Below are 27626 nucleotides of genomic sequence, written 5' to 3'. Positions count from 1 at the left end.
TTTGGCAATGCAGGATCGGCATATAAAGCTCTGTCATCGTAAGGAATCTCGACAAGTGCTGGCTGCTTGGTGGTATTGGCATTTTTCAGTGGTGTATATTCGGGATACTTCGAGTTAGCAGAAATATTAGACCCGGCGTATGGGGTAGGCTTGGCAACATTTAACTTGGAGATCCCTTCCTGGGTGGTGGAAACTTTGGCAGGAGCAACTGAAGAAGACATATTTAGTAGTTGAATAGAATAGATTACTATTTGTGTTACAGAGAGCAATTTCCCTGGGTTCAAGTGGGGTACCTAGACCATTATATATTCCACCTCGTTTAGATACCCACTTTGCTCCACTAAAATCTTCACCAGCTCGAGTACATATCGTAAAATGGATGAATGTGATTGGAGAGCACCAAACTGTGTTCCCCACACTTATCTCACAGTTTTGCTAATAATCAGCCACAGTATTATACTGACCGTTTCCTCCTAAATGTGGGGATGGAAAGTAGATACTATACGCACGTTTAGATCTGTGCCTTTCTCTGGAAAGATAGATTGACATTAAATTAATATTTCTAAGCGTGGGAAGCTGTGTGAATCAGCTTGAGCAGCCAAGGATTTGCAGTCTTACATCATTTATTTTAAAAATGATCACTGCTTAATATATCCTGTATATAAATAGCAGGCTTAGAAAGGCCACAGCTAGGAGTCAGGCCAAATACTCCCTGTTCCAGGTGCATCTCTCAAATACACCTTATTTAGCCCTGATCCTTGTTTAGCTTCTCTTGCGTGTCTAGCTTCTCCCGCTTATTAAGCATTGAGCCTTTAGAGTGTGAGCTTTGTATAAATCTTAAAACTCTCCACAACATTTATATAGCCACCAGGATCTGTAGGCTTCGGGCAACTTTCCATTAACGCCCCCAATTTTTATTGGAAGTAGTGCATAGTATGCCGTGTTCAGTCTGCCAATTTCTTAGACCTCCTGGAGCTCGCTCTTTAAGGCAGCTCAGATCTTTTTAGCCCCCCTCCGAAGTCTGTTTTCCCCGCTTCTTACAGTCCTGTATTGTAACAAAACAAAGTCTACAGAGTTGAATTGGAGACAGATAATCCTTAGATTGTCAACAACCATCCGGCACAAGGCCTCCTGCACAGTAATTTACAGTTATGAAAGCCTAAAGATGGATCTAGCACAAGTGTTCTAACGTATACCCTTCCTAACCAATAAGTAGCAATAGCAAAATGCGAGACCGAATTCCTGGCCCAATTACAGATTATATTTAAATAAAACAGAGTCTTGGACTATCAGCGAGTCCCGCTTGCAAACAGGCGATACGTAGTATAGCAACCACCTAACTACCGGTGAAGAATCGCATACCCTGTTGAATGCTGATTTTAGAGCCAGAAAGAATCTCGAAATTGAGTGGAATAGATCAAACAAATATAAAAAGGCATAACAATCCGATTGACCCAAAGACATCAAATAATCTGGCAACTACCCAGGGAAGGAAGGATGGTCCTAGAAAGTGATACTAGTACTGAGGGTTTTATTCTTAGCCTGGGACTCCCTAGTGTAAAGGATAAACCTGTAAGTGGAAGGATACACACCTCCCTTGTCAAATATCCCCAGGTTATTATTATCAACTGCTTTACCTGTCGATTAGAATGAGCTCTCTTGTGACTAATCTAAGGGGGAATAGAAGTCGGATTGGAATGTATAACCAAACACGGAAGACACAGTACTTCAACCTCAGGCTCTCAGAAACCAATTTCACAGTCTCAATTGTTATTTAGCTATAGCAAAATAGGCATACCCCAAAAAAAGGTTCAATCATACGTATAGAATAAATTCACTCAAAATAGAAGTGTTTTACCGATATTATCATGCAGCTGGTAGGAAAAAGATTCAGGAGGCGCTATTGGAAACAGTCCAGTACGTAACCTATCTTCGGGGGAACTGTGAATCCACAAAAAGGGAGTTAAGTATACAGTTTGTAAAAGATTTTGAAACCAACTCAAAAGCACAGATAGCTACAATATTTGACGACCGGTGGGTTCCAGAAGTGATATCGAGTATTAATTTTCCTCGGTTACTTCAGGTTTGTACTCCCTTAAACCAAGATTAAGGTATTTGAAAGTTTCTAACATTCCAAGATAAGATAAATTATTATCGATAGGATGCAAGAGAAATTAATAACATACCAGCCTTCCATACAAAGAGTTGTGAAACAGATAAATGAAGCCAGTATTTAAATTTTAGGCAGGAAAGCAAGAAACTCTGACAGCAAGATCATATACATAGAAATATCCCTAAGCTCTTGTAGTCAAAAACCATGAAAAGCGATAAAAACACTTTGAGCTAAAGCTCAAGAGATTACAAACAGACTTTCTAGAGTAGATACAGCTCAGAAATCTTACATACGCTTCGCCTCTAATTAATTCCTATAGTATGATTTAAAGATACTTTCCATATCGATGCAGGCATAATCAGAGGCTTACAACACTTCAAACTGGCCAATGAACAAGATAGCTCAAGCCAGCAAGTTAGGAGAGAAGCAGCCCAATTATGAAATAATACTTTTACCACATTAAATATACCATGGGAATATAACTAACATACATTACTTATATGCCATCACTTTATCTCTTCTACAAAGGCGTTATTGTCTTACCGAAACAAAGCTACAGAGAAGATTTGACGAGTAGTCGCCACTGCTCCCATCCGCAAACTTATAGTCTATTAGGAACAAACTGAAGTTTGCTTCAGACTATTAGGCATGTGATAACTATCATACTGCGGAACAATATCGATTATTATGACCAGACAGAACAGCACCGGGGAATATTTATCATTATGTGATTTAGTTAGATTGAATAGAGAAATATTATGCTACCCATGTCTTTATACATGCTTAGGAGAGAATAGGAAAAAAGTATCCATTTGTTACGCAAGGCGATTGACATATCTTTCGAGAAACATTCTTTATATTCGATCCACAATAGAGATTTGGAAATATTAGAACTCTGTAGTTTTGGATATTAATTTGAGCCATTGGTTTAAATATTACAAGTACTTAGTATACCTTAAGGGTGTACAAAGCATAAGTTTGAATTAATTCATTACACAAAATAAGCTCAAAGCGAAAGAATCGGGAGATGGGAAAGGGTTGGTAAATAGCTATCTCTGTTGCCTAACATAGAAACAGTTATGACTAAAGTCAGTTCGGGACCTGGCGTAGATTTGAGGTTATACGTTTAACTGAAAATCCCACTTTACATTTAAAACACCAATTTACCAGATGTAACTTCACGGCATGTAAAACCAAAATCTCTATTCAATGATTAGGTATATTCCCCTTAACAAGCACTGTCGCCATAGAAACCACATAAATATATCCAATGAAATATAGACCCTAATTGAATAAAACCATTCATTTTAACTATCTAACTCTGTCAGGGATTAGTAGGTAATACACCACTACTCACGTACCAGCCCTTAATCCGCTATTCAATAAAATTTATATACTGCAGTAATTTATGTTTTACTGGATTAGTACATTGGGTACCATGACAGAGAATACCTCAAACAGCTAACTATGTTATTCATGTGATACTGATAACGTTTAGGCCATCACCTTGAATATCGCATGAGAGTATTGGGGCACTATAACCATCGCTAAACCGGAAATATTCAATGTCATAATATATTCAAACAATATCAAAGTCAATTGCACATCAAGCCATAGGGCTAAGCTACAAAAGGATTTAAAATGCCAGAACTAGCGAACTTGTTACAGTAGCCAAGATGCCATGAAAGTGAAAAAAAAAAACCTAGAGCTAAGAGTAGCTCCAAGTGATTTTCGCAGTTACGATAACTAGCTGAATGCTTTCACTGTAATAGAAACATCAAATATGCCTTTCTGTATAGCACATTGGTATCTTTCGTATTTATCTATCATACCGTGCTACCCCTGTAAAATTCAAGATACATTTGTAGTATATAAGCAGGATAAATATATCCGTTAAACAAGGCCTAGCTCAATACAAATCAATACATAGGTATCGACAGCATGCATATCACATACTATTGGTGGTGAGATAGCTTTATTCAGAGGCAGCGAGAAGGATAAATAATCCTACCCCATTAGAGAGTAACTTACCACTTATGTCTAGTTGTTTACTAACTCTAGCAGTAACATGCATGGTATTAACAGGAATATAAGCTATAGAAAAACCCTCAATATCTTTCGTATATCCTGGTATTCAAGTACCTTTGCACACGTATACTCATTTTACTCCAGAATCTTATGAATGCATTTTTTTCACAGCTATATCTACTTTCTACCTTTATATGGTCCGGATCTTTAACAATCGTTGAATGGTAATTCAACCAGGGATGACGAAATATATAACATACTATATTCGGGACTATTTCAAAGTGCATACAAGGTGAATCGGAATTACGTATATTAACCATGGGACAGGCAAGGCTTGTCGATGGGCTCTGAAAAATTACAGGAGACACAATAACTATATTCAGCTCACTAATGCCCTTAGAGATGTGCTACTATACATTTACAGAAAATAGGCTCTCTTATTGAATTGTTCAATATATGGTTCAACCAATTTATAAAGCATATCAATGCTATAGTTGAAATCTAACACAATATCTCCTAGTTGAGATTACAAACACAAAACAAAGAGTCAGAGTTACAGTCCAGTGTATTTGAGGAAACCCCATAACTACGTACATATTAAGTTCTAACCTATGCAAGCGTATTAAAGAATTTGACATCTACCAGCTCTTTTAAACAACTATACTATAATAAATCGACTTTTTTCCAGGCCAAAGCTCAAATTGAGATCAGAAATATAATTGAGAACATGGGATACATAAACTTGTACCCCAAAGAATATAACAATGCTTATTGTATGAGTTACTGTAAACCATAACATGCTTGAAGCATCGAAGTATATATGAAGAAACTTCGTACTGATGATTCGCAACTATCTATCCAATAAGATACTGAGATGTAAAGTATGGCAATAGGGTATATGTTCCGTAGCCTGCCATGACTCTAGGATCTTCCGTGACTTTCAGTTAGGATAGAACCATTGGGCTGCAATAACGATAACGGTGAAGTTTAATATGACTAATAATTATTCAAACCACTATATTGTCAGGTATGGCGCACAATATAGCATAGATTAACACAGGTTCTACGGCGTGAAATGATCTAAATGTTCCAATGGTTGTCAAGCCTGGATCCTTGTTGCAAGGACACCCTGAGTAGCATCTAACCGAATTACAGACGTTAATTTACTGCTATTCTTAGTAGCATAATGAATTTAAATGTGTATACATAAATTATGAATAGTAAATAATATATGGTTCTACTATCTCCATACAGGGTACGTCAGTTGATGACTATCTGACAAATAGGCACTTTTGCAGTGGTTTACCATAATTCAAAGATACATCTCCGAATCTAAGCGTCTCAGGTTGAGAAATTGGGCAATAGCCTACATGTACTTCGGAAGCACAGCCTCGAATTCTGAAAGATCTTCCGTAACACTCGTTTACAGCTGCTCATTTGTCTCTTGTCACTTCCCCTATTGAGGTTAAAGTTACTGAATCTTATCGGAGATAAGTATATCTCAGTTGTTGTATTTCGATAAAATTTCTTGTCATTCCATCAACTGTATTACAACGTAAATGGAGAATTGTCTCAGTAGGTAAACTTTGTAGTAGGGGTAGTACATTTTGTCTGTATGAATCTTTCATCGAAAGGACCTTTTCACATGACTTGGCCGTAATGGTGTCATTCTAGAGCTATTTATCATATTTATTTCCGTCAATACGGTGTATTGTTGATAGTTTATGTCGGTAGCATCCAATCTCAGTTCTTACGCATGTTCGCTTAAAAGAATATCTGAGCTACTAAACTCAAAGTTCCTTGCTACCTTAGATACACCCGTAAATCCAATTTTATATGTATCTTAACATACTTTTATCAGGTTAGAGATATAGTCCTGTTGTAGCAGACCAATGAAGCTTCGAGCGAATAAGAGGATAATCTAAGCTGACACTTCTACAATAGGTAAAATCCTTTAAAATGACACAAACTCCAGTACTAAAGGAATATTGCTACTTCTTAACTGTCTTCTCCAGGTAGAAATTTACAATATAAGCTGCTGTACTCTTGTAGTTCACAACATGTTATTGCTTGGCGTTTATGGGTTTCACATTGAAATCACTTAATTGTATTCCATTGCTATTTTTCGCTCTCTTGAACCTGATTTGTACGAAATTTATGTTTAGCCATATCAGCTAGTGGGGAAGAGCTTTGAGAATCCATGAACCACAACTAAAATACGTCAATACTTAATACTGCTTGAGTAGTATACAAATCTCAATAAGCCGATATTACAATTAAGTAGCATATTGAAGAATAATGATCTCCAGTATCAGGTTGCATCTTTGCATTTCTTTAACTCTACGTGTACGTATGGCAATTTACATACACTATGTTTCAATATCACTTATCTATTCTGAGCCCAAGTTATTACAAATCAGAAACAGTTCGTTTATTAATATTAATTAGAGGTACAAGAAAACTACAAATGTGAGAAATGGTAGTTACATTCACCTCTTGGGGTATTTTGAATATTGAGATATCTGCCACAATCTCTACCAAGTTTGACTAGAGCTTTCTACTGGGGTGATGACGCATATCCACTGTTATAGCGAGGAGTCTCCACCGTAAAACTAATGATTGGACTAATATCAGTTCTGCCTTTCTAAGAAAATTTGTACTACGCTCCTTGTGGTCTAGCTATGTATCGACACTCTGACAATTTGACTACATATATCAGACAATACTCGTATTTTTCGTAACACTATAACCGAGATAGGCTCAAGCCCCATTCCGAGAAACATGATAGTACTTTGTCAGTGTGACCATGAATAACATCTGTTGTCCTTTCTAGCTCAAGTATACTCTTAAAAAACCATTTACAACCTGTTTGCATTAGACATAGGCATTCTATTTAGGTCAATTTCATATCCCCATGAAATTTCATCTAATTTCTAAACTCCTTCTACAACGGGTATGCGTGAAACAATACTGATCAAGAACCCAACCGTTATAAATGGAGAGTATTCTTAGTGCCAATGAATGAAAAATGATGTATCCTTATCTGGAACCTCAGAGCATGTGGTACACTATGTATAGCAGTAGTGAATCAGGTCCATGTTCTATCTATCTGGTAGATGGTAAAGACAGGGTCCTTTATATGTATCAGAAATTATTATACATCTCCTTCATCACTTGGGAATATTAGAAGCGTGCTTGCTTCCTTGCTGTTATAAGTGTGGTAGTATAATCTAAACATCTACATTTCTCCTAAAGCTTTTCATATGGTGTAAAAAATAGTGTACATGTATATAGCCTAGTCGTCTATCGAACCTGTCGGTGTGCCCGGTAATCAGTCTCATATGTATGACATGATCGTTATAGACCATTGAAAAACACAAGGCTATATTATCTGGTTTTAAATATTCTGTGGTGTCAGGTTTTCTCATTACGAGGTCTTTTACACGCCATTATTGATCAGTGTATGAAATAGCTCCTAACTTGGATATAATTCTCTCTAAATCCTTACAATTGCATCCTCAAATTGATATTCTATAAAATAAAAGGACTGGAGATACTTTGAAAGTCTCTATTTGAATCAATTAGCACAAGATAATACCGATTTTTTGGGGTTTCTGTATCTAAGGCTGAATAATATGCGTCCTTGACTATATATGTAAAATTGGCAAATCTACAGTAACAGTCCCGTGAAACATATAATTGCAAATTGTACATATTCCACGTAACTGACAGAATTGATGAATTTTCCTGTCCATAAAAGATGAATTAGCCCACTTCTTACTTTCTGTTATCATTTAGATGTGATAATGAAGCACTTTTTGTTCAAATGTTGAGATAACCTATCAGCGTACCCGATAATCTGTTTTCATCTCTTCCCAAACTAGATAATCTCAATTACATGTAGTATAATCTGGCCTGTTCTCACCTCTGAATTTTATGTATGACCAGGATGATGTCTCGGTAAGTCGTTATGGAAGAACTGACCTATGTTTTCTTAGCAAAAAATCATAAGAACGAACAATGATAACTATCAAAAGCTTTTCTCTCTACTCTATTTTCCCTTTCCCTAACAGGTCTTCTTTCTAGCACCTATATTTTGCATAATAGAAGCAGTACAGATTATGGCTTAAGATTTCTCAGTTCCCCACTGTAGAGCTCTCGGTAATTTCTACTCGCATCCGAAGAACCAATTGGCCATATACGTAGATTTTCCTTCTTTGGCTACTCTTTTTTTCTGAGAGTCTCATTTAAATTACTTTTGGTCACGGAGGCGATATCTTTTGATTGATTATATAGTCACGGAACCCCATGCAGCTGCAGATACCCGCTTGATGCAGTCGTTATCTTAGTTAGCATTCAATGGCCGTTTCCACTTCTGCTCCATCTAGCTATCATACTAGTCGACGTTCAAGGGCTGTTCTCACCTCCCTGTAATGACTCTAGGCCCTCCTGTTCTTGCTCTTGCTTCTTACTTGTCAAACAGGATTTAGCGCCTAATATTATCATATTTGTTAAATTCAGCATCAAAGTGCCACTCTGTGGATTATAGAGGAAAGCTTACTCGAAAATTGGTATACAGGTGCACTGAAAATTGTTCAGGAGCCTTGTTATCACTCTGATGTAAGTCTCTCAAAAAGCTACTGGGAGTTTGCGCGCAGAATGGAGGATACTGAAGGATTTCTCTTATTAAAGAATATCTGTACCTGAGTCATGTTGTTTCATCAATTTTCATGAGAACTATAATAGTCTTGGTGCTTGTGTTCAGCGTAGCTAGGACACGCTCCAGATAGTGGCCTGCCAAGCTTCGAGTTACGAAAGCCCTAGGGTACTTGTAACTGTAGTTCCCTCCTCCAGCCTCAATAGGCCCGAAGATATTATGATATAATGCCTAACCGCTGGTACTGTGATCATCTTCTAGCAGTCAAACGGCTGGAATCGTTTCTCTAAAACAGGATAACCTCCCACTTCCAAGCCGTTCCTTGAGTGAAGGGATGCTTTCCTCTCAGAACCTTTCGTCTCCGTTACTCCGGTTGTGCCATATCGTTTTTCCTCGGTGTTTTCTTAGTATTTTACTTGCGAAGTCAGTATTTGTGAGTTTTTTTTTGGTGGGATTCCATCAATCTTTTGTGTATAGTATGAATTTATTTCGGCTGTTTACTCTTGTCCTTTTCAGGTGTCCATAATGGTAACATCTACGAAACCTACTTTGGCGTGGTCAGAAAGCAGAGCAACCTCTTTTCAATATCTCGGTATTATTCTTACGATTAGTACGTATATATACACTGTGTATATTCATATTTCTTTGAAGTTTATTTTATATATATATTCATCCTTCTATAATATATTGAGTTTTTTCATATCTGAATGTATATATTTATTTCAATACAGTACAGATACGGCTAAACTTTTAAATATAGTAAAGGGTATTACCATTCGTTTCGTTTTTCAGCATGAGCTTGGGGGATGAGCTTGGGGGATAAGCAGGATGGAGATATGGCAAACAGTTACAGTTACCCTTCAAGCTAACATTACTATATTTACGTTAATGGCAGAAGTCTACATTAGTTTTTCCTTATTGACTTTCGGAGATTGTCACTATTCTGGTATCAACGTTGCTTGTTCAAAAATTCATCCTACATAGGTTATACAAATCAGACAAGTGAAAATACCTGTCTTCAGTTAACTTTATACATATACTCTAAGAGCGTCTAGGAACGAAGGGTTATTACCGTTGTTTGTCTGAAGAATTCAATTTCTTCATCACTCAAGGCAACGATCTCTTCTTCCTCACTGTCATACAAAATCACAGTGTCTCCATCATTGTCATCTTCGGTATAATCCTCATCTTCTTCTTCATTGTACTCCTCATCTAACAAGTCAGCCAAGGTTGGGGCCTCCGAGTCAGACTCCATGTCTGGGGTATCTTCACCGTCTTTGAAGTTCCACAAAAGCTGGAGGTCCCCTTTGCAAAGAGCGGAAATAAGCACCGCACCCACAACCCCTGGGACCAAGTATAACAAGGCTGGCTGGCCGGTTTCAAAAAGGTGTAAGACAACCATGGTGGCAATCATCCCGACCGCGTAGCCGACCAAGGACGACACAAAGTAAGGCTTGGCGTATGAGTTCAAATGGTGGAACTCAGTGCCTGGACTGGTAAACTGGTGGTACTTCCACAAATCAAACCTGAGGCACAAGGCAATGAACATACCCGGGACAACAATATCCCCCAAGCCAAGGATAGCAACAGGCAAGTCTTTCAAGGAGGTCAACTTTCCGTCGGCAATGTCGTGGGCGAGCTGCGTGTTTGCGGCACCGTCGATGGAGATGTTTGGAAGCATCAACTTGGCTGGAATGTCTAGCTTTGTGGCCACGGTCATCATAACATCCGTACCAAACACAAAGTAGATGTCGTAGAGAAACAAGCCGAACAAGAGCACCACACCAGCCTTGAAGCTGCCAAGTTTAACGATCTGGATCCCGTAAACAGCAAAGTTTATCCCGATAACGTTGCTCAAGATAAAGTTCTGGTTGCCGTGGTAGTGGTAATACACGTAGGACGTGGCAAACGCCAACGGCACAGCCAACAAATCGGCAGAGGAGAAGTAGTAGTTGAAGATTTGGTTTGGAACAGAGACGTTTGTGGCCTCGGGAACGCAACTACCCGACGGCTTGCTAGTTTCCTCTGCTTCCTTGTCGGCTTTTGCCGTCTCGTTGTAGTGCTGGAATTTTTCATTTTCGGCCAAGCCAGAGGGATTGATTTCGTCATCAATGGAAAATGTCAATCTATATCTCTCAAGAACCTTCAAAGAATCGAATCCGAGCCAGTGTGCCACGTTTCGCACGCTCAGCTTTACCGCGAAGGAGTATGTGCGGGAGCTAGCAGCAAAGCTGACAAAGATGACGTAGTAGTTCAAAGCCTTGCTGAGCTGCTCCGGGGTGAGATATCTGATGCCTAAATACAATCCCATCAATGTGGTACCCCCAATGATCGGTACCAAGGCTGCATGTTTCACCGTGATTGTCTGCTCCTCCTGGTGGAGAATCGTGATATCCTTGTCTGACTGGTCGAATAGCGGGTGGTCTCTGTTCGGGGGTAAAGCATTATGGGGCCGTTCAACCGATGAAAAACTACCCAATACAATAATACCCAAAGCAAGAGCGAGAAACAGTGCTGACGTCCAGTGTTTTGGATTGTAGGTTGTCGTGAGCAGGTTGAAGAAAGCATTCGTAATGCGCAACGCTACCTCATCGATGTACGGAAGTCTGACAATATCGGCGATCGTTTCGTTCATATTGGGTAGGGATAGTTTCGTGCGGAGTCGTGTTTGGAGGGATCGAGCTCATAGAGACACGTACGTGGTCTAAATCGTAAACACGGAAATGGTAAATAATGCTGCGCGTGTCAACCATAGGCGTGTCGGCACCACATACATTTAACTATTTCAGGCTTCTTCGAAAATGTCGGAGGCAACTCAAAATCCTGGAGAAGGAGACCATAGGCATTCCAATCAAATACATAAAGCCAGATACGTGCTATCAAATACATTCAATTAAATACATACAGACAGATACCTTCTATCAAATACATCCAATTAAACACGTACAACTAGATACTTTCTATCAAACACACCCAATCAAAGACAAACTGGTGTATTGACGTTTTTACCCCTCAACCTTTTCACCCTTTGACCAATCCACCACCCCAGAACGTGCATTATGGACATGGATCAGAGAGATGACGGGGACAACCCGAAGAAGAGACTGAGAATCTCCCAGGCGTGCGACTACTGCCGTAAAAAGAAGATCAAGTGCGACGGTAATAATCTGTGCCAAAACTGTGCCAACTTCAAGATTACGTGTTTGTACACCCATGTGGAAAAAAAGCGCCAAGCAAACAGCGCCACCAAGAAGTCCTCCAGCTCCAAGTCCGTCACCGAGCTTGGGAACCGGTTGTCCAAGATGGAAAGCTTGATGGAGTTACTCGTGAGCAAGTTAGACGGGACGGTGAAGATTCCTAACGTTTCAGCGCTGCCAGCGTACGACAAGTCGGATGGTAGCGACGATGAAGATAACTCTACCCAGCTGGACATCCAATCAGACGCGCCGACCAGATACGTGCATCCAGCAAAGGACAGGTACAGAGCCAAGGGACCAGATACTCCTTCGTGGGATAGCATGAAGAACAACTTTACGATCAGAAATAATAATTTGGACCAACAGCCTGTGACCGCGGCCGAGGCCGCTGATCTGCGCCCAGATGCGCTGCAGCCGAGTTTCAATATGAAAACAGGAGTGAACGAGTGTGAGGTGTTTATCACCGGAAACTCTGCTTTTTCCATACTCTCACCGCGAGGCTTCTACTGGCTCCGTACGCGGATGAAGGACAAGTCGTATGAACTCCATATCCCAATGTTGAAGGCGCACCAGGCCCTCCAGAAGAGCATTACTGAGTCCACCAAGATTTGGATTGATCCTGTTGTGAAAGAGGAGCTAGCGCCACTACCATCCCGGGAGGTGTGTTTGCATCTCATGGACTATTGCTACAAGAACAGAGTGGACCTAGCGAATGTGATCACCAAAAACGAGGCGATCTCGCTCTTGGATACCTATTACGATTTTCAGAGCAAGCGGACAACGCAGGACTTGCGTTACTCGGAGTACCTCATGTTACACGCCCTTATAACTAGCGGGGCAGCCGTGAAGTGGTGGGCCGATGAGTTGAAAAATATCAAAACGTATTCTAGAACCAACACGCCGCAGAGCGATACCGCGGTAATCGACATCCCTCCCAAGGAGTTGAAGCAAATAGAAGATAACAACTTGCGGTCGGCGATTTACTACTACCACCGCATCTCGCTCACCGGCGATGGGATCAAAGGGGTTCAGGGGGTGCTAACACTTGCGTTGTACGCCGATATGACGATCTCGTTCCAGGTGACGTACGTCTTGTTCTCCATGGCGATCAGATTCGCGCAGGAGTTGGGCTTGCACCGTCGTGAATCCTTTTATGGGCTCTCTGAGAAGGAGGCGGACCAAAGAAGAAACATCTGGTTGGTGTGCTACAATATCGACCGAGAGTTGTGCCTCAAGAACTTCCGGCCTCCTATCATCAATGACAACGACGTCTCCACGTTGTCTCCACGTGACTACCGCGATGCCTTGGACGCCATCAAGCAGAAGGAAAATCTTGAGGAATCGCCGATCCTGGAGTTAGGCTGGTCGAAGGCTCAAGTAATCGAAAAGCACTTGCTCCAGTTGGCTTCCAACGGCCGAGGGTTTGGGGTGTTTACTTCCTACTACTTTAGCCGTTTGTCTATTCTCACGTCCAAAATATACGATGGATTGGGGGTTGCTAATGCGTTTGAAAACAAGTCGTCCAAGGACCAAGAGAGGATCATCCAGGAGCTTTCGGCAGGATTGCGGGAATGGAAAGACACGATTTGTGAAAGTATGAGACCTGGTAACCCCATCAACTTGGACAAGTATGACTCTATTGAGGACGACACAAACTCCACGTCCAGACATTGCCTAGTTCTTTACCTCCATTTCAGCTACCACTACCGCATGATGTGGGTGAATCAGATGTATTACCACCAGTCTTGGGCACATAGGGACGCTCCCGAGGATATGAATATTTCGCTCGATCATGAATCTATGCAGATCTGTATGCAATCAGCGAAGAGCATTTTGGTATTGTCCCAGTCGGTGATTCGCGAAGAAAGAGCGTTCTTCTTGCACTCTGCGTTCTTTATTTTCTCTGCTTCGGTGAATTTGTTGTGTACCATTATTGCTGTGCCGCAACACGAAAAGGCGGTGGAGGACTTGAATTTACTTATTAACGTCTGCCAGTCCTTCTTTATCAACTATGGCGATAAAGCGAGCGATGGTGAGATATACAGATCCGACTATACCTTTAAGTTGATGTTTGCCAGCTACTGTATCAAGATATTGATCCGGGTTGCCGTTCAGGTGATTGAGGAGAATACTTCACACAAGGTGATGACTCCAGAATTGACGGCGTTTCTCGATATTTCCAACGCTTTAGATACTTCCAAGAGGAGAAAGCCTGCCAAACGCCATGAAAAGACAAAGTCTAGCTCGAACTTGAACCCTTCGGCCATGAATGGGGCTGGCGGTGTGTCTAATGGAGCTCTGCAGCCGGCGTATCCAAATGACCAGTTCGTCAGTCCTGACCCCCGCAGAAGTGGTACGCCTTCAAGTATCTCGCACCTCCTTCATCCAGATCCGTACACTCAGATGCAATCCCAACCGGTCTCCAACGCGAGCACCATGACGTCTCCAAATGAATCAACCTCAACGAACGAAATTTTCAACTTGCAAGACCTGAACGTGCTTCTCGGCGTGGACGAAAACACGAACTTCTTCCAAAACATGTTCAATTTGCCGAATTTTTTCCTCAATATACCCGACGGTAATAATCCAAATATAGCAAACATGAGCCCTACAGGAAATGGTATCCCCCAGGGCTTTAGAAATGACCATCCACAGGCCATGAACCAAGGGTTTAACGGAATTAGCAACCAGTTCAATGGGTCGCACAACGGCCAGTTGAACCGCGGGTCGCAAAACGCCAGCGGCAATCCCTATGCCGGAGCGTTTGGGGAAGACTTTATTGGATTCTAACCGGAGGCGGCAGTCTGTTGGATATGATATTGCCTTTGGCCGAGCTTTTCCTGGTTCCCTCTTGCTGTCATAGGGGTGGATTTCCTTTAGGAAAGCTCCTCCTAGACGTGTTGAGCGAGTATCCCTTTGGATCTCATGCACCCTCCTGTGTCTCTTTCCTTCTAATTTGGAGTGCCTTGTACCCTATCTACAATCGAGCACAGTGCGCCAATTTAAACCTCCTTTCTTTTCTCTTACTCGATTTTTCTCAGACATATATATTTAACTAAATTTATGAATTATGAAACCAAGAGAGAAGAGGACGCTGTAGGCAATAAACAAGGGGTAAGTTAATACAGAATTTGAGTAACCAAATGAATGGTGGGATGAATAGGACTGCAAAGGGCGACACCTTGGGGGGGGGGGGGGGGGGGGCGAACCAGAACGAATCGCCCAGAGGTATGTATAATCGAAGCACTTGACATTCAAAAAACCACGAATTTTTCTTGGAGCCGTAAAATGACTGGAGAAGTTGAAGGAGGTGTCGTCCAACAGAGATCGAGGGCTAAAGAGTCGTCTCGTCTATCGGAGGAAAAGCTAACAGGATTCCTGCCTACACAAAAAGTGGATTTGAAGAGTAATAGCACAAGATAGTTATACAACAAGGTTATAGTTTCATATTGAATAATGTCCACTATGCAAAAGTCTTGTAAGTAGAGTGTAAGTTCCGGTTCCTGTAAGTGCCAGCTCTTGTAAGTACCGGTCAAAATACAGAAATTATTACAGGATGTACTTTAACCTACCAAACTCTATCGAGAGAGGATGGTAGCGATAGCATTCATGGCTCGCTCGATATGCTCCAAGTCATCGCCATACACCACACATGCCAGCATCCGTTTTTGATCGACTAGATCTTGGAACCGTACTCGGACATTCAGGGTAGTTTCAAGCTTTCGTATTTGTTTTGCACGATCCCCTATAATTGTCTTGACAGAAGACGTTGGTATGTCAACCATATTGGAAAACTGATACTTGTACCCCGGTTTAATAGCGGACAAGTATGGTAACACCTCCAGCTTTAACCTCGAAATAGTCACCTCCAACAGAGTGGTGGCCGAGGAAACCGTATTAGCATCAAAGCCTATCACACGGCACACACCGGTGCCCCTGTGAATGTCAATGGCAGTATTAGTCTTCTTGGAGAGCTGGATCACAGTTTTACCCCTCTCACCTATGATGTAGTCAACCAAGCTAACGGGAGCGACCGTCTCTGCTACGTACTTCCGACCGACAATTTCGTTCATCTTGCGCGTGATTTCCAGCTTAACGACATCAAAGAGCCTGGCGATCGCTAGATCCACTGGACCTTTGCTCTGACCATATACCAACAAACACACTTTGTGCTCGCTATTGACCTCGGAAACGAGGTGGATGCTCGTGCCTGTCGCCTTTTGGATACCATCAAGCTTGGAATAGTTTACCCCGAGTGCCCCACTCACAAGGGTTTTTGGGATTTCTAGTTTCTGAAAGAGTGGCAAGGACGGGTAAGGTTCATACTTATCGTGGTAGGCACCCTCCAAAAGATGCTTTCTCTCTTGAACCACCACCAAAACGCTTTCTACCACATCTCTGATCTGAGAAGGAGAGCCATAGACTTGCACCATACGGTCGTTTGTGAGAGGGAGGTTCTTCTGGCCAATATTAACACAAGCAAAGTTAGGGATAGTGTCCATTCGCTGCATCACTAACTTTGTTTCATGGTCGGAGAGAAGGAAGTGAACGGCACTTTGGAGGGTGGTTTCGTGGCAGAGGCTCTCCACTATGCCGGCTATATGTTTAGCTGAACCACGTATTTCTACCACCTTTTCTCGGTTCGACACTCCAGGAGAACATTCAATCAAAGCAGGCAGTTTGGCTTGTGTGACTTGTTTCGGGGACAAAAGCACTCGCAAGAACGAAACGTCTTCGATAGGGCGAGACAGTGTACCACTGCTGAAAAACCTGATCGCCAATCTGGACGCATTCCTGTTCATCACTCTTCATCGTTTCTGTCTACGATATTAAACCATTTCAGATGACACTGTTTTCATGGATGAAGCAGGCTGAGCTTTCATCGTTTCCGATAGTAGAATCTACGCATACGTCACGTGATGGGAGAGCTTTAGAGCCGGAGGGGGAAGGCCTGCCAAGGACTGGCCTTGGGTTATTTCATGATTTATGGTTTACAAAAAGTGTGAGGAAAGCCCAAGTACGAATTTAGGAACCAGATAACAATAATCGAAGCTTCAGCTGTGCCTAAGACCCGGACTATGTTTGAGGTTAGCATATAGACTCCCCTCTGGAACCTGTTTGTACTGATAACAATCCATTCTGCCCCACCCCATTTCCCCCACCTTGTATGCGCTCGGCATTTCTCGAACCTCCAAGAATTCGCGAATACCTCTCTTTTCTCGAACTACACGAAAAACAGTAAGTTTCATTATGTTAACTCACCTCCATATACCAGCCTCTTCTAATCCATCACGCATAGGCCCTATCGAACCGCCGGCTTTTCACCATGGATATAGTTCAGCCCAATGGAACGTCTGATGTGCTTAAACCTGCAAATGGTTCCGCGCTTTGCTCTGGCTCCGCACCTGCGCTCCCAGCTGTCACCACCAACATGTTGCCGCTTGCCACGCTTCTCCAGAACTTTGCCGAGTACGCTTTTTCCGAGATCTCGTACCTCGTGGCGACACTACCGAACCTCCAACAGCCTGACTCCATCAAAAAGAAGAAGCTCCTCGAGCTTTTTGTGCGACTCCGTAAGGATCTCGTTAAGTTATACGTGCTCGTGAAGTGGTCCGCGCGTGCGCGCGACTTTCAGCGGCTCATCCAGTTGATGAGTTTCATGCGTACAGAGCAGGGCAACTTGTTTAACTCGGTCTGGGGTATGAAAAGCATTGTTCCGGGTCTAGCCTCGGCGAAGTTACCGAACCCCGACTTGATGACGGCGCTCGAGGTGTTCATCAATGGCCGGCCACAGTTGCCATCGCACAACCTCATCCGCCAGTCGGCGCTTTCCGCAAAAACCATCTTGAAAACGTTCCGCAACTTGAACGTGCTCCTCGCGATTAAGCTCGCGCTTGCGGACGACTTACCGCCGCGGTTCCGCAACTACCAGATCCGCGATGGCCGCGTGACCTTCACGGTGGACCGCGAGTTTGTTGCGTCAGTGTCCATAGCTGATGACGAGACCCAAGACGAAACGATTTCGCCGTTCTTCTTGATCGACTTTCGGTTCCTTTTCGGGTTCCCAGACGACCGGTACGTCCTCGACGACGCGCTAGTGACGCCATTGCCTGCACCCAGCCACGTGAAGCTCGAGTCTCTTGCCAACGCGGTGCTCCACCGTAGCGGTCTCCCGGGTCTCTACACCATCTTGCATCACTACGCCACCACCTACAAGCTCTATCTCGTGCATAAGCAGCTTGCAAACATGCGCCAGAGCGGCGTCTGGAAGGGCCACCTCCAGCACACATACAACATCGATCAGTCGACCATCGTGGTGACGTACTGGGCTGCACGCGCGGCTCTCCGCTCGTTCCTTGAGATTGGGCTTAACCGAAAATTTGAGTTGTCCTTTCGGTGGTCTAAAGACGGAGAGTACGTCTCCACGCATTCCCTAACAGAGGGCTTAACGGATACTGATTTTGGCTTGAACATTGAGCAGACATTGACCGAAATCACCAACAAGCATGCAGAGCTGGCGCTCCGCGGGATCTACCAACAGATGTCCGCGCAGCTCGCCGTGCGCGACGGCCCTGCCCTCATCCGAATGCTCTCTCCCGGAAAACTCCACTACCAGTTGACCCACACACAGCATACCGTGGTCAGCATCGACAGCATCACCGGGAACGTGTTCTTGGTCAATCCCACGCCGCTCATGGTGTCGTTTGTGACGCGCATCAACAAAGACGCCGCGGCTGTCGCGAAGGTCGCTTACAACTTGATTGTGATGCGGCTCGAGATCCTCACGTTGAAGATCTCGTCGGTGTTGTCGGCGGTCGGCTGGATCCGTAATGATGTGGTCAAAGTCAGCAGCGGCAGCGAAGACTGGGCGAAGTTGCAGTTCTCTGCCAGCAGCGCTCTCAACGTGCAATTCTTCCGCCGGCGCGAGTGGCCGCAGGGCTGGTTCTTAATCTGCGGTGTCAACGGCTACTCATCCAACCTTCACTGGCGCGTGGCGCAACTCCGAGCGGCGCTGGGTGCGTGGCAGATCCAGTGGCTCGCTAAGATCAACCTCCTCGCGGAAACCGACGTCTTGTGCGAGCCAAAGAACTACAAAAGCTACTTTGACTACGAAACGCTAGCGGAGCTCGCGGTCGTTGCGGCCAACAAGATCACCAGCCACTTGGTGCTCGAGGAGTTGAAGGCCCAGGGCTGCCGCTTGATGAGCCTCCGGACCCCGACGCTCGCCGCCGACCCCGCGGTGCACAACCTCTTGCGTGCCGACAAGAGTGAATCGGTGATTGTCATCGACAAGGATTCGCTCACGGCGGTTCCCGGCTGCTACAGTACCTTGTTTTTGAAGATCAAGTTGGCTGGCCGCTTTCTCTGCCTCTCGCTCTACGGCAAGCTCCGTGCGCGGATCAACCTCAAGATCGACGGCCCGCTGGCGATCAAGTTCGAGCCAGAGACCGGTGTGTTTGAGATTCAGACCCAGGTTGAGACCCTCAGCATGGGCAGCGCCGCTAGTGGCACGCTCCTCGCGGAGACCCTTGGAAAGCTCACCACACTCCTCAACTTGATCTCCATCCTGAACGTGTTGCAGCAGAGCCGAGTTGAGATCTTGCTCACGGACTTGGACTCTATCCGCTTCCGCTATGATTCGGAGGAGGCCACGTTGTGTGGCTTGGTAGGCGCGGGGATCCGCCTCGAGTTGGCTCCAAACAATCCCCACAACCTCGTCGCCGTCCAGTTGGACAGTATCCTTGCGACCCACGGCATCCCCACGTTGATCAAGGCGCTCGGGGGCACGCTTCCGTTGGTCAAGGCGCTCCGGGAAATTTCCACGGCCAACCAGGAGGCGTTGCGAGACGCTGCCTCGGGGGAGTTTCTCCTCCCAAAGATCCGCTTCAGCCTCTTCACTCGCGAGTTGAACCACTTTCAGTTACAGTACGCGGCGTATCTGGCTGAAAGCAGCGCTGCAGTTATGGACCCCCACGATATCCACAGCGGCACTGCGACGTTGCGCGCGCTTGAAGTGATTGACCTCACAGTGCGCTTGCGGCGCGGCTACCGTGGAAGGACGTATCTCTTTGTCACCTCGCCCGCGCCGTTCCTCCGTGAGTTCTGGTCGTTCAAGACCAATCCGTTCCAGGAGGGTGACGAGCCCATGGACGTGCATCCGTTAGAAACTGGCGTCGCCTGCGCCGTCAGTTGTGCTTCCAGGGTGTTGGGTGTGTTAAACCGCGAGATCTTGGCCCGCGGCGGTGTACCATAGGTATAACAGGAGTGTGTAATTTAGGCATGGGATGTAATTTATAAATAACAACACTGGGACGTGTAGTTTATAAGGTGTAAAGAAATGTCTCTTTGGCCTACACAGCTTGCTTATCTGAAGACAGCATGCTTCAGGATGGCAGTTAGCCGTACGGTCAAGGGGTGCATCTATAGGCGGTATCAGCGCTATACAGGTGTATGTATGATAGGTATACTAAAATACAAATCATAAAAAGGGGTGTAGATATAGATTACGCATCATAAAGGAGGTTCAGATATGGATTACGCACCAGAGACCTTAAGGTACCTAGGGCAGGGTGGCTGGTTTCGGGTCAACCCGCAACAAAAAAAGCTTCGTTTTCCAGGTCAGATTCATCCCGATTGGCCTAAAAATGGTATATCTGAGTTTGGTTGAAAATTCTACATATTTAATGTGAAACTAACGAAATTCTGGAAAATTGGCGTTTTTTTTTCAAAAGTGAACAAAACCCGGCTCGATTGTGAATAACCTTTTGCAGTTTCCCTATGCGCTCTTAGTAGCACCCCTTAGTTACGAGCCCGCCGATAGCATGCAGCAGCAACGTACGCGTTCCTTGCCCTTCGAGGTTCTATTTCTTCATCCTTCCAAACCCTTATCGGTTTCCGTTCCTGTTTTGAGCAGCAATAACCAATTACATCACCATGGCAAAGAAGGGAAACGTTTTGGTTGTGTCGAACAGACTCCCCGTAACGATCAAACGGTCTGCGGGCGGTGAGTACCAGTACACCATGTCGTCTGGGGGCCTTGTCACCGCCTTACAGGGTCTCAAAAAGTCCACTTCGTTTCAGTGGTTCGGATGGCCGGGGCTTGAGATCCCGGACGGCGAAAAAGACCGAGTTGCGGGCGATTTAGAGGAAAAATTCAAGTGCATCCCCATCTACTTGCTGGACGACTTGGCCGACCTCCACTACAACGGATTTTCCAACTCCATTCTCTGGCCGTTGTTCCACTACCACCCGGGCGAGATGAACTTTGACGAACAGTCCTGGGCCGCTTACATCGAGGCGAACCACAAATTCGCCCAGGCCATCTTTGACAAGATTGCCGATAACGACATGGTGTGGATCCACGACTACCACTTGATGCTTGTGCCGAAGATCTTGAAGGATATGATCGCTGCCAAAGGCTTGAAGAACGTGAGACTCGGATTCTTCCTCCACACCCCGTTCCCATCCTCGGAAATCTACAGAATCTTGCCCGTCAGAAGGGAAATCCTCGAGGGTGTCATCTCCTGCGACCTCATTGGGTTCCACACCTATGACTACGCCAGACATTTCCTCTCCTCTGTGAATCGTATCTTGGACCTGGACACTGTCACCACCACCCCGAATGGAATTCAGTTGCGCAACGGCCACCAGGCCACCGTCGGTGCCTTCCCTATTGGTATTGACGTAGACAACTTCACACTGGGCTTGCAAAAGCAGGCGGTTAAAGACCGCATCGAACAGCTCGGCCATCGGTTTGGAAAAGATACCAAGCTTATTGTCGGGGTCGACAGATTGGACTACATCAAGGGTGTTCCGCAGAAGTTGCACGCGTTTGAGGTGTTTTTGGAGCAGAACCCGCAGTGGGTCGGGAAGGTTATTCTTGTCCAGGTGGCTGTGCCGTCCAGAGGTGATGTTGAAGAGTACCAGTCGCTCAGGGCCACCGTTAATGAGCTTGTGGGGCGGATCAACGGCCGTTTTGGGACCGTGGAGTTTACTCCGATCCACTACTTGCACAAGTCCATTCCTTTTGACGAGATGATCAGTTTGTATGCGATTGGTGATGTGTGTCTTGTGTCATCGACCAGAGACGGGATGAACTTGGTTTCATACGAATACATTGCATGCCAGTCGCAGAAGAAGGGATCTTTGATCTTATCGGAGTTTGCTGGTGCCGCGCAGTCCTTGAACGGGGCGATTATTGTCAATCCGTGGAATATCGAGGAGTTGGCTGCTTCGCTTCAGGAGGCCTTGACGTTGCCAGTGGAGAAGAGAGAGGCTAACTGGCTGAAGTTGTTTGCGTATGTTTCGAAGTACACCTCTGGCTACTGGGGTGAGAATTTTGTCGAAGAGTTGTATAAGATTAGTGCTGGAGCAAAAGAGTAGACTTAGATTTCAGTCACAATTAGTTTATATCCAGCAGAGCATCCAAGAATAAACTTTTGTTTGAACATTCTCTACGGGAAAGGAGGCTAGGTATGGGCAACTAGCCTGGTTATTTTTGTAGGGCATTCTTTTTTCAGATTTTGGGGTGTCATCTGAAGGAGCTAGTATTGGTACCTGGACGTGAGGAAACACCAACCCACCCCTTTGTTCTTCCACTCTAAATTGGTTAACAAAAGTATGAAAGGTGCCTCAGTATATTCAACTCTGGCCATCGCGTATCCTGTATTCAGTTAATCACCCAGCAAATCAGTCGTTCAAGTAGAGCTTACGTAAGCGCTGAAAAATTACGCTTGGGGAAATTAAAAATATCACAAGCAGCTGGTAGTTTGGACGGCCCTCGCTTCAGACACTATCTTCCATCTTCACATAATGTACTCTCTTAGAAGTGTTGGTAACAAGACTACCGCCAGCGCCTCCAAGCGTTTCCTCTCCTACAATCCAAATGCACCGGTTGTGACCGATGTCCAGTTGGCCAAGGTTCCAAGCAGAAAAATCAAGTTGGGTAAGGCCAGACCAAAGGTGTACCACCAGTTCGACACCCTCATCCGATTATCGGATGGGTCTGTCGTCAAGAGAAGATCGCAGCTTCCAAAGGACCAGTTGACCATGCTTAACGACCAGAGAAACGCTCTTTTGTGGAACCCATCCAGAACGGGGTTGACCCAGGTCGACGTGGGTGCTAAGGGTAAGTTAGACAGATTCAAGGCTAAGTATGCCCAATTCAACAACGAAGATGTCTCTGCCGAAACCTCTGAAGCTGTCGAAACCTCTGAAACTGCTGAAACCTCTGAAACTGCCGCTCCAAAGGCTGACGAATCTGACGCCTACCTTGATCTTATGGGTGTTGGTTTCGTGCCAGTCAAGGGTGGTATTTTGGCCCACAAGAGAGGTAACAGAAGATCTGACTCCAAGAAAAAGTAAGTGCAGAGTCCTGAAACCAACCCAATGCCCAAGTAGCCTGCCGGTGGGTAGATTTCCGGCTTTTATCCATCTTTTCTAAAAACGCCTACGAAATAGTGACGGTGGAATAGGGCCGGATAGCCGTGTATATAATCAATAACCAAAATTCAATTTTCGCATCAATGAATGGTACTGGTAGCTACGGGAGATAAAACTAGGCAGCCAAGGGTGGATGCAAGAAAGAGTTAGACCTAGAAATGGTACTAGTCCACTCTTTATCGGTCACTTTGGGCGTTCGGCTTCATAGTTGGTGCTGTTTATTGCGTTAAAATATATACATATTACCGATAAGCCAAACGGTACGTTTCTAACCAAGCATAATATACATGGCGATAGCTACGCCATAAAGTATATACAAACTAATGCTCATCCTAAAGGTATGATCCCGTATGCCAGTCGCATAGATATTTTTGATGGAAAAACCAAGTCCACTATCACTTATACAGCATACTAGGATTAAAACAGGAGAGGGGAAGCCTGATTGAGTTAGTGCTTTTCGGACAAGGTGTGTTCACAGGGATTTTATGATATAGCAATGTCTGAGTATCTGTAAAGATGGAAGCTTGTCTGGATCTCAAGCCCCCAGCGTCTCATGGACTATGCCCTCAAATAACACCACCCGATATGTCCAAGTTGTGATTAATAATACAGATACGTAATAATCCGATCCAGTATCCTTATTTGGGCTATCTCCGAATTACTATGATCGAGCCTGAGAGTTTTCAGATGCGAAGGGTCGGCCCGGAGGGAGAGTTCTGCAGTGCGCGCAGACAGTGCATATGCATCAAGAGTTTACCAACACTCTCATTGTTAGTCAAATGCGTGTATAACTTCGAGGATTCAAAAAAAAAAAAAAAAAAACACAAAAATTTATAAAAGAGGAGGTGGTTGCCGTTTTTTTTGAGGGAGGCGTAAGTCGATAATTATCGTTATCCGATCACGTTCCAATGAAACAAGTGGCTATTATCGGTGGCTCGTACGCGGGCTTATCGGCATTAAAGGTTTTGATCACAAGGTTAGCACCAAGCACTACTCAGGCAAACCCCGTCACGGTTACCCTTCTTGAGCCAAAAACTGGGATGATCAACATCTTGGGCTTGCCCAGGTCTATCTGCGATAACGCCTTTGCCAGTAAGATTTACTCGCCGATCAACCAGTTCAATATCCCCTTTGACAGCATTCAGGTCGAGAAGACCAACGGCAGCTTGCATGATGCAGCTCTTACTCCTAGTGATTCAGGACTCGTTACCTCCATGAAAAAGTTCTTGTTTGTCAACTACATCCAGACCAGATGCTTCAAGTTAACCAACAAAGAAGCCCATTACATTGACCCGCTCACTCAAGAGCCTGCTTATTTGAAGTTCGACCATTGTGTCTTAGCCTCTGGGAGAGCTAGACCTGGCGTGCCGTTTGACCCTATCTCCAAGGGCCACCACATTTTCAACAAGGAAGACTTCCTTCGGCAACAGAAAAAGCAACAAGACACTATTGAAAAGGTCAAGGCCATTACTGTTATTGGTGGAGGCGCCTTTGGAATTGAAACCGCCGGGGAATTACAGCAGCAGTACGGTTCCACCAAGAAAATCAGATTGATCCATCCGTACGAAAAGTTGTTGCCTGAACCAACCATCAAAAGTGAGGAGTTCAGAGACGCGATTCTCGAGCAGTTGGAGGCTGTGGGGTGCGAGGTGCTTTTGGAGCTGAGAGTTCTCCGGGAGTTGGACGGCGGTAATTTACAGATTATAGACAAAGAGGGCGAGAGGGAAGTCACCAGTGAGTTGAATTACTGGTGCCATTCGTATGCCAATAACTTGGAGCCATTGAGTAACAATGTCGAGTTGTTTGGCGACTGTTTAACCGGGGATAATACCACTGAAAGAAAGAGAAGATGTGTGAATGTTAACGAGTATTTTCAAATCGCATCCCTCAATGACCCAGAAAAGGTGTGGGAAAATATCTACGCTGTGGGGGATCTCGTTGCGTTGCCGATTTTGAAGACAGCCGGTTCCGCATTTTACATTGGAAAAAACGTTGGAGAAAACATTGCCACGAGAATATTAGATGCGGAGGAGCGGTTAACGAGACTTGCGATTGAAACATGGCCCGTTAAAATGGTTATTGTTGTTGGCTCGAACGTGGCGGTGACGTTGTACGATGATGTTGTTACTTTGAACGATAAGGGGACTTTGTCTGCGTACGCTGATTACAGAACTGACAACGTTGCGGAAATTTATGACATCAAGTTTGGGACCACACACTCAGACGCACATATATAGATACATAAAGCTGAATGTAATATCGATCGCAAAGCGGTACATCACAATGTTTCTGACGTGTGGGGGGCATGCACACAAGCGGATAATTTAGCTTCGGTGATATGTAAGGGTCCGATTATCGACCATTATCGACTCGCCTATTTACACTTACAGGGAGCAAATCAGGCTTTAAGAAAACAACCAACAGCTTTATATGAATAGTTTTTCCATTCTTCGGCTGAGAACGTGATATTATCAACGAAATGTATCGATACCCACACATATCCGATTTCTCCGAGAACGCATAGTGCATACAGGCTTACTGTTGATTGTCTCCAACGTGCATACACGGAAATTTGTCGAACAGCGTGTTTGTAAGAACCAGTGGACACTATATGTAGCGGCTCACCTCCTCCAACTGCGGTCGATTTAGACGTCCTGAAAACAATACAGATAATTATCGCTGAACAATGAAGCAGATTATTATCATAGGAGGCTCATATGCAGGCTTGTCCGCATTGAAGGCCTTGGTCGGGAAGTTATCTCCCTCCCTCACCAGTGCCACATCGGTGACCATCACCTTGCTTGAACCCAAGACTGGTATCATCAATTTGCTAGGGTTACCGAAATCTATCGTGGACAGTAGCTTTGCTGATGACATCTACTCCCCGTTGCATCAGTACAACATGAAGTTTGACAGTATTCGAATTGCAGACAAAGAAGACGGTCGAACTGACATTACGGCAACCAAGTTATCTTTATCCAACCAGGAAACCCACAGTGAGTTTTTGACGGTCAATTTCATCCAGACCAAGTGCTCCAAATTGACTGCCAAAGAGGCGCATTACGTTGATCCAGTGTCAAACCAACCCGCCATTCTCAAGTTTGATTACTGTGTGTTGGCGTCTGGAAGAGCCAGACCGGATGTTCCATTTGACCCAATCTCCAAGGCTCACCATATCTGCAACAAAGAGGATTTCCTCAAGCAACAAAGGCAGCAGCAAGACTTGATCGAGAAAGCGAACACGGTTACAGTGATTGGGGGCGGGGCGCTTGGTATTGAAACAGCTGGCGAGTTGTTACAGCAGTACGGCAAGGTTAAAAAGATTAGATTGATCCACCCGTACCCTCGCTTGTTGCCCGAACCAGTTCTCAAAAATGACGAATTCAGAGACAAAATCCTCGAACAGCTTGTAAAATTAGGATGTGAGGTCTTGATGGAACTGAGAGTTGTCGCTGAGAGGGCAAATGGGAATTTAAAGATCCAGAGCCCAAAAGGGGAGTATGAGATCGAGAGTGAGTTGAACTATTGGTGTCACTCTTATGTCAACAACTTGGAGCCTCTCAGCAACAACCTCGAATTATTCGAAGACTGCTTGACGGGGAAAGAGCACCTCAATCCAAAGAGGAGGTGCGCCAACGTGAATGAGTTTCTTCAATTGGCGCCAATTTCGGACCCCAAAAACCTGTTTGAGAAAATTTATGCGGTGGGAGACCTTGTGGCGTTGCCGATTCTAAAAACATCGGGGGGTGCCGTTTACATGGGTGGTCTTGCGGCCGGCAACATTGCCATGCAGATATTGGGCAATAGTGAAGACCTTACGGAATTTCCGTTGAGTCAGTGGCCACCAAATATGGCAGTGGTGGTGGGAACCAAGGTGACCCTCCAGGTGGTTGATGGGGTTGTCGTTGTTAACGATAAGAGTTTGTTGGCGATGTATGCAGACTACTGTACATCAAGGTTTGGCCAGACCATCAATATTGAGTTTGGATCGAAGAGAGTCTGATAGATGAACTAGTGTGGATATGACGGACATTTGTATGACACCAAAAGAGCACGACGAAAGTTTGACAGTGCCCCAGCTCGAGCGGATGAGAGCTTAAACCAAAAGCCTTGCCAACATCTGACGCATATCTGTGGTGCCGGAATGGCCTACCATGGATCGGTTACTGAGCTTCCAACGCAGATGGCT

General features: G+C 44.6%; 8 protein-coding genes across 8 annotated transcripts; 6 read left to right on the top strand and 2 right to left on the bottom strand.

Moving 5' to 3' along the window:
• Positions 1 to 9808: 9808 nt before the first annotated feature.
• BABINDRAFT_161372 (uncharacterized protein) lies at positions 9809 to 11491 on the bottom strand. The gene has a single exon (XM_019128772.1). It carries the CDS (start codon positions 11431 to 11433, stop codon positions 9850 to 9852), a length of 1584 nt encoding a protein of 527 aa, XP_018985761.1. The 5' UTR covers positions 11434 to 11491; the 3' UTR covers positions 9809 to 9849.
• Positions 11492 to 11683: 192 nt separating this feature from the next.
• Positions 11684 to 15104, top strand: BABINDRAFT_161371 (uncharacterized protein). Its single transcript, XM_019128771.1, has one exon. The coding sequence runs from the start codon at positions 11858 to 11860 to the stop codon at positions 14783 to 14785; it is 2928 nt and encodes a 975-aa protein (XP_018985760.1). The 5' UTR covers positions 11684 to 11857; the 3' UTR covers positions 14786 to 15104.
• Positions 15105 to 15196: 92 nt separating this feature from the next.
• On the bottom strand, positions 15197 to 16787 carry BABINDRAFT_13279 (KH domain-containing protein). The gene has a single exon (XM_019127065.1). The coding sequence runs from the start codon at positions 16504 to 16506 to the stop codon at positions 15574 to 15576; it is 933 nt and encodes a 310-aa protein (XP_018985759.1). The 5' UTR covers positions 16507 to 16787; the 3' UTR covers positions 15197 to 15573.
• A 327-nt stretch (positions 16788 to 17114) lies between these two features.
• MED14 (Med14p) lies at positions 17115 to 20305 on the top strand. Its single transcript, XM_019128770.1, has one exon. It carries the CDS (start codon positions 17322 to 17324, stop codon positions 20247 to 20249), a length of 2928 nt encoding a protein of 975 aa, XP_018985758.1. The 5' UTR covers positions 17115 to 17321; the 3' UTR covers positions 20250 to 20305.
• Positions 20306 to 20804: 499 nt separating this feature from the next.
• On the top strand, positions 20805 to 22554 carry TPS1 (alpha,alpha-trehalose-phosphate synthase (UDP-forming) TPS1). The gene has a single exon (XM_019128769.1). The coding sequence runs from the start codon at positions 20930 to 20932 to the stop codon at positions 22376 to 22378; it is 1449 nt and encodes a 482-aa protein (XP_018985757.1). The 5' UTR covers positions 20805 to 20929; the 3' UTR covers positions 22379 to 22554.
• A 253-nt stretch (positions 22555 to 22807) lies between these two features.
• MRPL36 (mitochondrial 54S ribosomal protein bL31m) lies at positions 22808 to 23359 on the top strand (the record flags this gene model as incomplete). Its single annotated transcript, XM_019132692.1, has 1 exon — positions 22808 to 23359. The coding sequence occupies one exon, from the start codon at positions 22808 to 22810 to the stop codon at positions 23357 to 23359; it is 552 nt and encodes a 183-aa protein (XP_018985756.1).
• Positions 23360 to 24245: 886 nt separating this feature from the next.
• BABINDRAFT_161368 (uncharacterized protein) lies at positions 24246 to 25927 on the top strand. Its single transcript, XM_019128768.1, has one exon. It carries the CDS (start codon positions 24346 to 24348, stop codon positions 25672 to 25674), a length of 1329 nt encoding a protein of 442 aa, XP_018985755.1. The 5' UTR covers positions 24246 to 24345; the 3' UTR covers positions 25675 to 25927.
• A 196-nt stretch (positions 25928 to 26123) lies between these two features.
• Positions 26124 to 27440, top strand: BABINDRAFT_166757 (uncharacterized protein; the record flags this gene model as incomplete). Its single annotated transcript, XM_019130457.1, has 1 exon — positions 26124 to 27440. One exon carries the CDS (start codon positions 26124 to 26126, stop codon positions 27438 to 27440), a length of 1317 nt encoding a protein of 438 aa, XP_018985754.1.
• Positions 27441 to 27626: the final 186 nt, after the last annotated feature.

Source organism: Babjeviella inositovora, assembly GCF_001661335.1.
Source record: "Babjeviella inositovora NRRL Y-12698 unplaced genomic scaffold BABINscaffold_5, whole genome shotgun sequence".
In the NCBI taxonomy this organism is placed as follows: domain Eukaryota; kingdom Fungi; phylum Ascomycota; class Pichiomycetes; order Serinales; genus Babjeviella; species Babjeviella inositovora.
Note: the sequence above shows the minus strand (reverse complement) of the source record. Positions and strands in the feature narration are given on the sequence as shown.